The following is a 13,752-nucleotide window of genomic DNA, read 5'->3' on the forward strand; positions in this document are numbered from 1 at the left end:
CTCAAGGAATATAGAGAATTTCTGAAATTATTTGTTTTTATTGTATAATCTATGCCCAACAGATCAATATGAAGCATATGATGTATAATTAATTGTCTCCATGCTACACAGCTTTAGAAAATGAGTGATGCTGAGATGGAAGTATTTGGGGTGGCTGCCTCGTACCTCCGCAAGCCGGAGCGGGAGAGGATTGCGGCACAGATCAAACCATTTGATGCCAAAACGGCCTGCTTTGTGGCAGATCTAAAGGTGGAGTATGTGAAAGGCAAAATCAAGAGCCAAGACAGCTCCAAGGTCACAGTGGAGACTGAGGATGGGAGAGTGAGTACATCTCTGGATAAGAGCGTCTGCTAAATAATGTAAATGTAAATGTAAAATGATATAAAATGTTCTAGAACGTTTGACCATAGTAGCTCTGTTCTAACCCACTGGACACAGACGTTAGTTCAACGTCTAGTTTTGATTTACATTTGGTTGAGTTATCAGCTAACGTGAATTCAAAGTGAAATCAACAAAACATTCCACCATGGTTAAAAGTTGGGTTAAAAAAAACGATATTCACTTACGATGATTACTTTTTTCAAATCCAATCAGTTCTCCATGTTGATTCAACTTCATCACATTGACGTTTTTTGTTGAAATGACGTGGAAACAACATTCAACCAGTTTTTGCCCAGTGGGAAAGCATGATATATTTTACTTACTATGTGAGAGTGACTGAAATTCAGAGTGCATGTCATTTCTAAGCCTTTTTGGATGCTAAATAAAAAGTTCATTATGCCACCGTGGCATGATTTCGATGCAGTTTCATCCAGTTATTATTCTAGCATGTAATCAATACAACTGGTTCATTATTTGAATGGAAACTTGCCTCCCCTAACTGCCCTCCCCTTTATTTGATCATGTTGCAGGTTGTCACGGTGAATCCGGATGACATCAGCCCCATGAACCCTCCTAAATTTGACAAGATCGAGGACATGGCCATGTTGACCCATCTCCATGAACCAGCCGTGCTGTTCAACCTCAAGGAGCGCTACGCTGCCTGGATGATCTATGTAAGCAGACACAGATCAGATTACATTTCAACTCAGTCATACGTACATCTTCTAATTGCATTGTCAGTCAAACATCTACAAACTAGTTTCATGGGTTCAATTAGATCATCAATGACATAATCTGAGTTGTTCCCCTATTGCAGACCTACTCTGGGCTGTTCTGTGTGACTGTGAACCCCTATAAGTGGCTCCCGGTCTACAACCCAGAGGTGGTGGCTGGCTATCGGGGCAAGAAGCGCCAGGAGGTCCCACCGCACATTTTCTCCATCTCTGACAATGCCTATCAGTTTATGCTAACAGGTATAATCTTCATTTCATGATGTATCCTATTGTAGCAGCAAGTATACTTAACAGGTAATTTTATCTTTCAACAGATCGTGAAAACCAGTCCATCCTTATCACGTATGTACTGTTGCCCATGCTGTTACTAATTGTCTGCCTCTGTAAAGAACTGAATTTACTAGGAAAGTTTACATTATTACTCTCAATTGTGTTGTTCAATCTTGATTTTTACAGTGGAGAATCTGGTGCAGGGAAGACTGTAAACACAAAGCGTGTCATCCAGTATTTTGCGACAATCGCCATGGCTGGAGGAAGTGAAAAGAAGAAGGAAATCAATGGGAAAATGCAGGTTCTATCCATACTCATGTTACATTAACATAATATGTATATAGTCCCCTCTATTGCATTTACTGTAAAGTGGATTTACTCATACTTACCAACAATTTTATTCTCAAAGGGAACCCTGGAGGATCAAATCATCCAGGCCAACCCTCTGCTGGAGGCTTTTGGGAATGCCAAGACTGTGAGGAACGACAACTCCTCTCGCTTTGTGAGTGGATTTGATTAACATTGCAACATACAGTATGTGCATATATGGTTAACATATAGCCAGGCATGCATTCATAAACCAAACACCTTAGCTGAAATGTGACCTTTTAAAAACAATGTAATATTTGGAAAACGTACAGGGCAAATTCATCCGCATCCACTTTGGCACAAAGGGGAAGCTGTCCTCAGCTGATATTGAGACTTGTGAGTTTGCTTGTCTATTTTCTTTAAATATGCAAGGCCATTGCTGTGGATTGGAACAAAATGTCATTTGATTCATTTCTCTGATTTCCTTCTTTAGACCTTCTGGAAAAATCCAGGGTCACGTTTCAGCTCCTGGCAGAAAGGAGTTATCACATCTTCTATCAGATCATGTCCAATAAGAAGCCTGAATTAATTGGTAGGTTGAGTAATGCTGCCTGGTGGATCTATGTAAAGCCATACACAGTAATTGTAGTTTTGGACTGCAAAGGTATTGGTTACTTTAAGGGGGCAATCTGAGATTGCTACATCCATTTGTGTACTTTAAAATTAATGATATGTACCCATTGGTTCTTGAAGAATAAATGACTCATGAGCTTAGGTCAACTGTCATACCCCATCAGAACCCCAAATATAAAATAGTTTTACTCCATTGTTTGTAAACAATGTAATTGTAAATAAAAACTGTATAGCCTAGTCAGTCCTCACATCCATAGCTCTGTCTATGAATTTGAGAGTGGTTATATTTCTCCAGCCCCATCCCTCAACTGTTTACCAAAAACAGTGGTAGGTTGCCACTTTGTTGTTGTTTGAACTGCAGAAAAAAAGTGATGTACTGTGAGTTCAGCCTCCAACACCAATGTAACCCCCACTGGTAAATATACACCTTCTCTATCATGTTCACCAGAGATGCTGCTCATCACCACCAACCCATATGACTACCCTTTCATCAGTCAGGGGGAAATAAAGGTGCAAAGCATCAATGACACAGAAGAGCTCATGGCCACAGATGTGAGTCCACCTGTACCCTATATCTCATATGTGTATATTACCCACACAGATTGGAAAATGAATACATCGAAAACATAATAGAAAACCCTCAACTGTACTGTATAATATTGTCTTAGGGACTGATGAAATGTTTATATATGTTTGACTGAGCTCCAATATCTGTCCCAATAGAGTGCCATTGATATCCTAGGCTTCAATGCAGAGGAAAAACTTGGGATCTACAAACTGACTGGTGCTGTGATGCATCATGGGAACATGCAGTTCAAGCAGAAGCAGCGTGAGGAACAGGCAGAGTCTGATGGCACTGAGGGTGAGCAGTCTTAGATTTTTACTTATTTTGAAATTCTAATTAAATCTTCACTTATCCACAGCCAGAATCCACTCATCATCTTTTTTGTCTCATGTATCCAATAGTAGCTGACAAAGTTGCCTACCTCATGGGCCTGAACTCTGCTGATCTACTGAAAGCTGTGTGCTATCCCAGAGTGAAGGTCGGGAATGAATATGTCACCAAAGGACAGACAGTTCAACAGGTATGACAACTACATTAGAGTGTGTACAGACATGAGTGACCCTCGCCCAACTCTCACCAATTTCCATTGTCCTTAAAATGTGTTTTGTCTCATTTGCAGGTGAATAACTCCATGGGTGCCCTGTCTAAGGCAGTGTATGAAAAACTGTTCTTGTGGATGGTGACCAGAATAAACCAGCAGCTAGACACCAAATTGCCCAGGCAGCATTTTATTGGCGTTCTGGACATAGCAGGCTTTGAGATCTTTGAGGTATGAGTGGACTCCTCATTTGAAACACATTTACAACAATGTAATCCTTTATTGTATGTTATTTAATTATATTTTGTAAACCATGCAGATGAACAGCCTGGAACAGCTCTGCATCAATTTCACTAATGAGAAACTGCAACAGTTTTTCAATCACCACATGTTTGTGTTGGAACAAGAGGAATACAAGAAGGAAGGAATTGAGTGGGAGTTCATTGACTTTGGAATGGACTTGGCTGCCTGCATTGAGCTTATTGAGAAGGTACTGTGACCTTTTCAGCATACCTTTAAGTCACTCTTTACAGTCTAACTGTTAATTGATTAAATAAGTTAGGATCAACAGGACAGAGTTGAAAAACATCTATTTATTGACAGTAATTAAAAAGTTTACAAGCAAAATATTGAAATCCAGTAGACAGACATGATCAAAACAATGAAGTTCTATACCTTGGTTCTTATAAACACATTTTACACTGTAAATCTTCCACAGCCAATGGGTATTTTCTCCATCCTTGAAGAAGAGTGCATGTTTCCAAAGGCAACAGACTGCTCCTTCAAGAACAAACTCTACGACCAGCATCCTGGGAAGAACAGCAACTTCCAGAAGCCCAAGCCTGCCAAAGCCAAGGCAGAGGCCCACTTCACCCTGGTGCACTACGCTGGCACTGTGGACTACAACATCGGTGGCTGGCTGGAGAAGAACAAGGACCCGCTGAATGACACTGTGGTACAACTGTACCAGAAAGCTGCCCTGAAGCTATTGTCTCAGTTGTTTGCAAAGTTTGTCTTAGTTGATGGTGAGTTTACATCAGCGTTATAAGACATCAGTGAAAAATGATCTTGAGTAGAAATACAATTGTTTTATTTTTCTCTTTCTGTAGCTGATAGAAACCAAAAAGGAGCAAAAAAGAAGGGGTCCTCTTTCCAGACTGTCTCTGCACTTTTCAGGGTAAAACTGTTTCCCCCTACTCTTATGAAAATGTATATTGATCTAATGATCGTATGTAGACTTTAGAACATTTCTATGCACAATTCAGTGAGCATTGTTTTGCTTGTTCATGCTCTTTTATCACTTCATAACCATCCCTCAGGAAAATCTCAACAAGCTGATGTCTAACCTGAGGTCCACACATCCCCATTTTGTGAGATGCATCATCCCAAACGAAACCAAAACACCAGGTATGTAAAGGTTTGAAACATGTAATGTGGGTTGTTTGCTCTCAAGGCTGCCTGACCTGACAGAATTATGCCTTTCCATGTAGGGGCCATGGAACACTACCTCGTTTTGCATCAGCTGCGCTGTAACGGTGTGCTGGAGGGTATCAGAATCTGCAGGAAGGGGTTCCCAAGCAGGATTATATATTCTGACTTCAAGCAGAGGCAAATCCTTCATTGATCTCTGTTACCCATAAGAAAAATGATTCAACAAACATGAGCTCAAGGATAAATGTGGACTGTTTCCCCAACAGATACAGAATCCTGAATGCCAGTGCTATCCCCGAGGGGCAGTTTATCGACAGCAAAAAGGCATCAGAGAAGCTACTGTCCTCCATCGATGTGGACCACGGCCAGTACAAATTTGGATACACTAAGGTATTGTGAAGGCAAAACTATGTTATGGTCTGACCTATAGGCATGACGTTATCGAGTGATATGAGCAGTTGCTTCATCTCATCTTTTGTAGTGTACATTCAGACAGTGGTGCACCAACTCAGAATAACACTTGCATTCTTTGTGTTTGTATGTGTATATTAGGTGTTCTTTAAAGCTGGCCTGTTAGGTCTGCTGGAGGAGATGAGAGATGAGCGCCTGGCAGTGTTGTTGACTCGCATCCAGGCTGTCTCCAGGGGCTACATCACCAGGCAGAGGTTCAAGGAGATGTCAAAGAAAAGGTCTAAAAAACATATTTCTGTAATTGAAAAATTCATACAGTACAGGTCCTATGAACTTCAATAAATGACGGGATTTTTCTTTTGCCACTACATAGGGAATCAATTTTCATAATTCAATATAACATCCGGTCATTCATGAACGTGAAGAACTGGCCTTGGATGAGGCTCTACTTCAAGATCAAGCCCCTGTTGCGAAGTGCAGAGGCTGAGAAGGAGATGCAGAACATGAAAGAGGCGTTCTCAAAGGTCAAAGATGAGTTTGCAAAGTCAGACGCCAGGAGGAAGGAACTTGAGGAGAAGATGGTGGTCCTTGCTCAGGAGAAGAATGACCTTTACCTCCAGATTCAAGCGGTGGGTTTCTGTCAAGTTTTTAAGAACATGCTTTATATTAGATATGTGTGTAGATGTTGCATGGTTCTTATAAATATATAGCACTTTCTATTTCTAATAAGCAGTAGCAGCAACCCTGTTACTATTGGTTTATTGTCTAAGGTATGCTACTTGTTCATATTTCAACAGGAAAGAGAGAACCTCTCTGATGCAGAAGAGAGATGTGAGGGGTTGATCAAGAGCAAGATCCACCTAGAGGCAAAAACCAAGGAGTTCTCTGAGAGAATTGAGGAAGAGGAGGTGTTCAATGCAGAGATCACTGCCAGGAAGAGGAAACTGGAGGATGAATGCTCCGAGCTCAAAAGGGATATAGATGACCTGGAGCTCACTATTGCCAAGGTTGAGAAGGAGAAATATGCCACAGAAAATAAGGTGAGGGCATCTGATAAGCACATCACCCCATGCCTTTAAATGTCATAACCACAATGAATGGACGGTAACATTGTGTGCGTTATTTTAACACAGGTGAAAAATTTGACAGAGGAGTTGACCACATTAGAGGAAAATCTTCTGAAGTCTTCAAAGGAGATCAAGGCATTGCAAGAGGTGCATCAGCAGACCCTGGATGACCTCCAGGCAGAGGAGGACAAAGTCAACACTCTGACTAAGACAAAGGTCAAGCTAGAGCAACAGGTTGATGATGTAAGCATCGAGTGACTTGTACACTTTTGTCTTTTGTTAGCATTCTTTCAAGATTTTCCCACAGTCATTGATTGTTCTGGACTATGATCTCCTTCCAGCTTGAGGGATCTCTAGAGCAGGAGAAGAAGGTGCGTGCAGATTTGGAAAGAGCCAAAAGAAAACTTGAGGGAGATCTCAAGCTGTCACAGGAAAATGTTATGGACCTGGAGAATGAAAGACAACAAATGGATGAACGATTAAAAAAGTAATTTAGAAATTATCATTGAGTTTATGGAGATTAAACTCTTGATTCACATTTTGATAGAGTAGTAGTTGAAAGTGATAGAAACAGCACAAACAATGGAGCATCAACTAATTTTCATATAATGAATAATGAAATGTACAAACATTTTTTTCAGGAAGGATTTAGAGTTCAGTTACCTGCAAGGTAGATTTGAGGATGAACAAATACTGAGCACTCAACTTCAGAAGAAAATAAAGGAGTTTCAGGTATGTGGTTTGTGAAAATAAATTAAATGCATACATTGTAACTTTTGTCAAAATTCTGATGTAATTATTATTCTTACCACAGGCTCGCATTGAGGAACTCGAAGAGGAAATCGAAGCAGAGCGCTCTGCTCGGGCCAAGATAGAGAAGCAAAGGTCTGATTTCTCCAGGGAACTTGAGGAGATCAGTGAGAGACTGGAAGAAGCTGGTGGAGCCACTGCTTCCCAGATTGAGGCAAACAAGAAGCGCGAAAGTGAGTTTCAGAGGCTGCGTCGTGATCTCGAAGAGTCAACCCTGCAGCATGAGTCAATCACTGCTGCTCTCCGCAAGAAGCAGGCAGACAGCGTGGCAGAACTGGGAGAACAAATAGACAACCTCCACAGAGTTAAGCAGAAACTGGAGAAGGAGAAAAGTGAATACAAGATGGAAATTGATGACTTGGCCAGCAACGTGGAGAGTGTCCTCAAAAGCAAGGTAGGTTCAACAGATGTTGACCATATTGATATTCAACATACAAAAGAAACGAATTCACAATTCACCAGCCTGGTCTCATAGACTAGCGGTAATATAGTAAACGTAAATTCGGGACGTTCAAATTAGGATGATATGTTTCGTTTGGTATGGTTACATAAGACAGAAGGTTGCTTAAGGCAAAAAACAAAAGTAGGTTGGGTGGGTGTATAATGTGAACGTCTAGCAATCCGTAGATTATGTGGGTGGGTGGATGGGTGGTTGGTTGGTTGGGGGCGAGTGGGCGTATAATGCGAACATCTAGCAATCGAGCTACTTTGCAACTACTTAGCATGATAGCTAACCCTTCCCCTAACCTTAACCCTTTAACCTAACCCTAACCTTAACCCCTAACCCCTAGCCTAGAATTTTGATATGTTACGAATTGCAATTTGTACAATATATTACGAATTTGCAAAACGTATTATATGTTACGAATTCCAATTTGTTGTGGCTAACACATTAGCCACAACAAATTGGAATTCGTAACATATCATATGTTTTGCAAATTCGGAACATATTGTACAAATTGCATTTCATAACATATCACAATTCGCGACATATCATAGAAATGGATGATGGACATCCACAAATGAATACATACCATACTAAACGTAACATTTACTATGTTACGTCTACCCCTGAGTCCAGGTTGGATACACTGGTTACTTTTTATTTTTTATATTTTAGGCTAACCTTGAGAAACTGTGCAGAACTCTTGAAGACCAAAGTAATGAGTACAAGAACAAATGTGACGAGGCCCATGAGTCTCTAAATGATTACACTGCCCTGAATGCTCGCTTGCAAACAGAAAATGGTAAGTTTCAGGTAAATTCCTGTGTACATTAAGGACACCAAGGACTTGATACATAGTTTGAGAACTACGCTGCTAATGTGCTACTTTTACTGTATACCTTGAATAGGTGAGCTCACACGCCATCTTGAGGAGAAGAAGTTAACTGTGTCCCAGCTGACCAGAGTGAAACTAGTGTGCAGTCAACAGATTGAAGAGCTGAAGAGACTTTTGGAGGAGGAAGTTAAGGTTATACAAACTCTTGCCAATTACAAGCCATGGTTATTTCACCATGACAATATAAGCTAAGACTAATTTTATGAATTGTCTCTGGCTTTAGGCTAAGAATGCCCTGGCCCATGGTTTACAATCAACCCGCCATGACTGTGACCTGCTCCGGGAGCAGTATGAGGAGGAGCAGGAGTCCAAGGTTGAGCTGCAGAGGAGCATGTCCAAGGCCAACAGTGAGGTAGCTCTGTGGAGAACCAAGTATGAGACTGATGCCATCCAGCGCACTGAGGAACTTGAGGATGCTAAGTAAGAACTACCTCAACAAATATATCCTAATAACACATGGGTAAAACATATATTATTTTGCAACATACAGTAATTAATTAATTGATTGATTTACTATTGTGTGTTCCCTTTTAAGGAGGAAGCTTGCCCAGCGCCTCCAGGATTCTGAAGAGCAGACAGAGGCAATGAACACAAAGTGTGCCTCACTGGAGGAGACCAAGCAGAGACTACAAGCAGAGGTGGAGGACCTCATGGTCGAGATGGAGAGGTCCAATTCAGCCATTGTCACCCTGGACAAGAAACAGAGGAACTTTGACAATGTAATCCTATTGACTTCTTTAGTGTCTCAATGACTAAAGACTGTGGTGTGGTTCGGTCTCAACAATTGGATTGACTTTCATGTGATCTTTTTTAATATCAGGTTCTTGCTGAATGGAAACAGAAGTATGAAGAGACCCAGTCTGAGCTGGACGGCTCACAAAGGGAGTTCAGGTCTCTGAGCACAGAGCTATTCAAGATAAAAAACTCATTTGAAGAAGCCCTGGATCACTTAGAGAACATGAAGAGAGAGAATAAGAACCTTCAACGTATGATAGTCATCACCCTTGAAAATCAAAACAACATATCCTCATAGAATGTATGTATGTGTTTTAGCTTATAGGCCTGCATGTAACAAACATATTGTTTTGTCAATTTTCAGAGGAGATAACAGATATCACTGAACAAGTGGGACAATCTGCAAAGACCTTCCATGAACTGGATAAGGCAGCGAAACAAGCTGAACAGGACAAGATGGACACCCAAACAGCTCTTGAAGAAGCTGAGGTTCGCCATTTTCTCACACATATTGTGCATTCCCCCACGTTTATTATTTGAAATTTGAATATGACCGCAAATGTTTCTGTTCTGTGCACCTGTCTTCTTCTAGTCCTCCCTTGAACATGAAGAGGCCAAGATGCTCCACCTTCAACTGGAGTTGAACCAGATCAAGTCAGAGGTTGACAGAAAGGTGGCAGAGAAAGATGAGGAAATAGACCAGCTGAAGAGGAACCATCAGAGGACCGTGGACACCCTGCAGAGTGCTCTAGATTCTGAGACCCGCAGCAGAAACGATGCCGTCAGAGTCAAGAAGAAGATGGAAGGGGACCTAAATGAGATGGAGATTCAGCTGTGCCATGCCAACCACCAAGCAGCTGATGCTACCAAGCAGCTCAGAAACATCCAGGGCCAGCTCAAAGTTAGTGTTTGACTCCAGAAACCCATTTTATAAAAACCATAACACTCACCATCTCTATCAAAGATCTAATCAGTAGGTATTGGACTTATTCATGACCTTTCTGTTTCAGGACTCTCAGGTCCATTTGGACGATGCCCTCCATGGGCAGGAGGACCTGAAGGAACAGCTGGCCATTGTAGAACGCCGCAATACACTGATGATGGCAGAGATTGAGGAGATGAAGGCAGCACTAGAGCAGTCCGAGAGGTGCCGTAAACTGGCCGAGCAGGAGCTGGTTGATGTGAGCGAGAGGATGCACCTGTTGCACTCTCAGGTGAGGCCCCATAAGCAAATCAGAACTTTGGCCTTAAGTGAAATGTATGAATTTAATTTATTCTGTTACCCTCTCTCTTTACTCATTTAACAGAGCACTAGTCTCATCAGCACAAAAAAGAAGATGGAGTCTGACATAACTCAGCTGCAATCAGAGGTGGAAGATGTAGTCCAAGAAGCAAGAAATGCAGATGAGAAAGCTAAAAAGGCTATTATAGATGTAAGTCCGAAGTCAGTGTAAATCTCAGTCCAAATGAAGTCTGTTCAAACAATGTCTTGATCGATTGCAAATTATTTATCGATAGGCTGCCATGATGGCTGAGGAGCTGAAGAAGGAGCAGGACACCAGCGCTCACATGGAGAGGATGAAGAAGAACCTGGAGGTCACTGTTAAAGACTTGCAGCAGCGTCTGGATGAGACTGAGCAGTTAGCCATGAAAGGTGGAAAAAAAGAGCTCCAGAAACTAGAGACCAGGGTAAGGATAAAGATAAATGTTTTATTTCCAGTTCACGCTCTCTTAGTTGGTGATTCATTCTTAATCAATTATTTACACTCAAGGTTAGAGAGGTGGAGAATGAACTGGAGGCAGAGCAGAAACGTGGTGTGGAAGCCATGAAGGGTGTGCGGAAATATGAGAGAAAAGTCAAGGAGCTCACATATCAGGTAAAATATGTTTGGTTGCTTATTCCTGAATTGCACCAAATCATGATAAAATATGAGAGTAATGAATAACTCTGGGTTTGTAGGGTGAGGAAGACAAGAAGAATGCAGACAGACTGCAGGACTTGGTCAACAAGCTGCAGCTGAGGGTGAAAGCTTACAAAAGGCAGTGTGAGGAGGCGGTGAGTACAATATATTATTGGCAACGACTGTACATTTTATTATTAGATAAATAGGACAACAGTTCACCACTTCTAACTTATCTGTCTCTTTATTTTTCTGTGAACCACAGGAGGAGCAGACCAGTATCAATTTGGCCAAATCCAGGAAGGTGCAACATGAGCTTGATGAAGCTGAGGAGCGGGCAGACATAGCAGAATCCCAAGTGAACAAATTAAGAGCTAAGAGTTGTGATGTTGGTGGCAAGAGAGAAGAATAGAGATATGGGCATCTTCTGCTGATGGTGCTGTAATTCATGTTTAGAATTACAATAACTCAGACATAGAATGTAGATACAGTATACAGTAATTATTGTTGCAAAGATACATGCCTGCTTACACTATTGTACGTACCTGTATGTTAGCATTCCCTGTGCTATAGTTTGACCACCATGCTTAGATGTTCTGCTTAAAAGCAGAAAATGGCATTACAATGAAATACAGTACAAATCAATTTTACTTATAAAACTATAATTAAATACTGCAAAGTATCATACTGGTCTATTATCTTTGTTTCATTAGAGGTAACACTTTTAGCATAGATTATATAGCAAATGGGTTTTAGTTATCTTATATTCAAATAGATGGACATGTTAAGACACTATATTTTAACAATAGTTTAAAAGCAAAATTACATTCTGTAGTATGTTGGAGACAGCTCTGGATCCAACTTTGAGTGAATACTGACAGCTCAACTTGCTGATTCCAGGAATAGTTATTGGACAACAGCTGACATAGACTGTAGGAGACATACAGCTTGATTCTAGGCGAGACAGAGTGCAGAAAAATAAAATCCAAAAGCATTTGATTAAAATGCCAGGCATCTTTGGAGATACACTTATACTCCAGGAGATTAGCTTCCCCTCATACAGAGTTATGTCAGAGGTGTCCACTTCAAACAATAACTAATCTCTCATTTATCAAAGAGACTGTCAGAAGCCACAGTACATCAAAATCATCCACTGCTTTTATCAGTAACGATCATGAATACGCAATGACTTTAGAAGATGAAAAGATATTAGGACGTTGAGAATGCAAACACATTGTCCACTTACTCTCCACATATAGATACTGTGCATACCAGAATCACTGTGTGAGTTCCTGAACCTCTCCCCCAGCTCACTCTAATCATAAAATGCATCCCATCTCGTTAAAACATCCAAACTCAGAGCTTACTAACGACAGAAAAAAACATTGGTTTTGATGGGTACATTGTGTGAAGCACAGAGATCAAGGAACACTGTCTTGTTAATCTGACATACATGCTGTTAACATGAGATCCTTAAGGATGGAACTCATGATAGATATTCATATGATTGCAAAAACAGTTGCTCACTGCTTGCATTGGTTCCCTTGATGTAGTATTGTTCAACGACCAACAGATGGAGGCACTTCCTTTGTCTTCAACACTCCCACCCAACACACATCCCCACACAGCGGGAGAGAGAGAATGAGTGAATGTGTAAACAAGTGACATCAAGCTACAATAATCAAGCTATTCTGTAATGTGGCAGGCAACAAAAATCATGCTTAATTGAATCACACCAACTTATTACCCATTGCTATCCTATTGCTGCACACAAATATTCGTACAAGTTAACGCAACAGTTTCACCTGCAGATAACTTGTCATGTATATATGTAGCAGTGGAGGAATCAAAATATAATTTTGTAGGATGGTTTGAAGCTATAAAGTGACCTATTTACTGGTGATTGGTCAACCAGCCACTTCAGTGTACACAAACAGTATCTTCCTGTTACACTGTTGGTTCTCATTCTCTGCAGTTGAACAAAAACAATACAACACTACTTCACATCCCTGCAAAAAATGGGTTTTGTTGGATTATGATAAGGTAATAACCTTTTGAATTAGGATCTTATATTGTGTTATAGCATAGTACTAAGATATGTAATGCTAAGTCATATTCTTTTTTTTTTTTAAACACAGAGAAATGTAAATTAGAAGTAAACGGCTGCACAGTGCACCTATAAGGAAGGATCAAGAGGAAATACTCACCAGAAAAGTAACTCTCTGATGCACCTAACTAACGCACAGATGATGACGTCGCAACATTTTGTGAGCATTGTAGGTACGAGGTACCGCGTGGATTATTGAAAGCTTGGTTTTGAACAGCCCTCATCACATTCAGTTCCACTAATTGGCAGCAGCTGTCATTTACATGACATTTGTAGCTGTCCTTGACCCTGTTGATGAAGGGTTAGTTAATTACTGCTGTGTGACTTTCACTCTGGGTCACATTGACACAGGCTGAGGCAACAAGTGTGACGATAAACACTCAAAGGCAATGGGGGGGACATGATGGGGAAGCCCTGTACTTGAGGAACTGGACACTCAGTTCAGACAGGTGCTTAGCAGCATTAAATGACAGCTGCAGTGTCTCATTACAGTACAGTACATAACACAATGCACTCGAGG

The 13,752-nt window shown here is 40.9% G+C and overlaps 1 protein-coding gene across 1 annotated transcript; it reads left to right on the forward strand.

The window, feature by feature from the left end:
* Positions 1–120: 120 nt before the first annotated feature.
* Positions 121–11,537, forward strand: LOC311139396 (myosin-3-like; the record flags this gene model as incomplete). Its single annotated transcript, XM_084174266.1, has 38 exons — positions 121–321; positions 912–1,055; positions 1,199–1,355; positions 1,430–1,457; positions 1,572–1,686; positions 1,795–1,887; positions 2,027–2,090; positions 2,188–2,286; positions 2,776–2,879; positions 3,051–3,189; positions 3,294–3,412; positions 3,512–3,661; positions 3,750–3,920; positions 4,149–4,455; positions 4,540–4,607; positions 4,750–4,837; positions 4,921–5,038; positions 5,128–5,251; positions 5,414–5,550; positions 5,646–5,901; positions 6,070–6,312; positions 6,406–6,582; positions 6,681–6,826; positions 6,981–7,071; positions 7,154–7,543; positions 8,270–8,396; positions 8,503–8,621; positions 8,713–8,909; positions 9,025–9,208; positions 9,310–9,475; positions 9,589–9,713; positions 9,817–10,125; positions 10,235–10,438; positions 10,532–10,657; positions 10,743–10,913; positions 10,997–11,101; positions 11,185–11,280; positions 11,391–11,537. 38 exons carry the CDS (start codon positions 121–123, stop codon positions 11,535–11,537), a joined length of 5,805 nt encoding a protein of 1,934 aa, XP_084030392.1.
* Positions 11,538–13,752: the final 2,215 nt, after the last annotated feature.

Source organism: Coregonus lavaretus (assembly GCF_964263955.1).
Source record: "Coregonus lavaretus genome assembly, chromosome: 2".
In the NCBI taxonomy this organism is placed as follows: Eukaryota; Metazoa; Chordata; class Actinopteri; order Salmoniformes; family Salmonidae; genus Coregonus; species Coregonus lavaretus.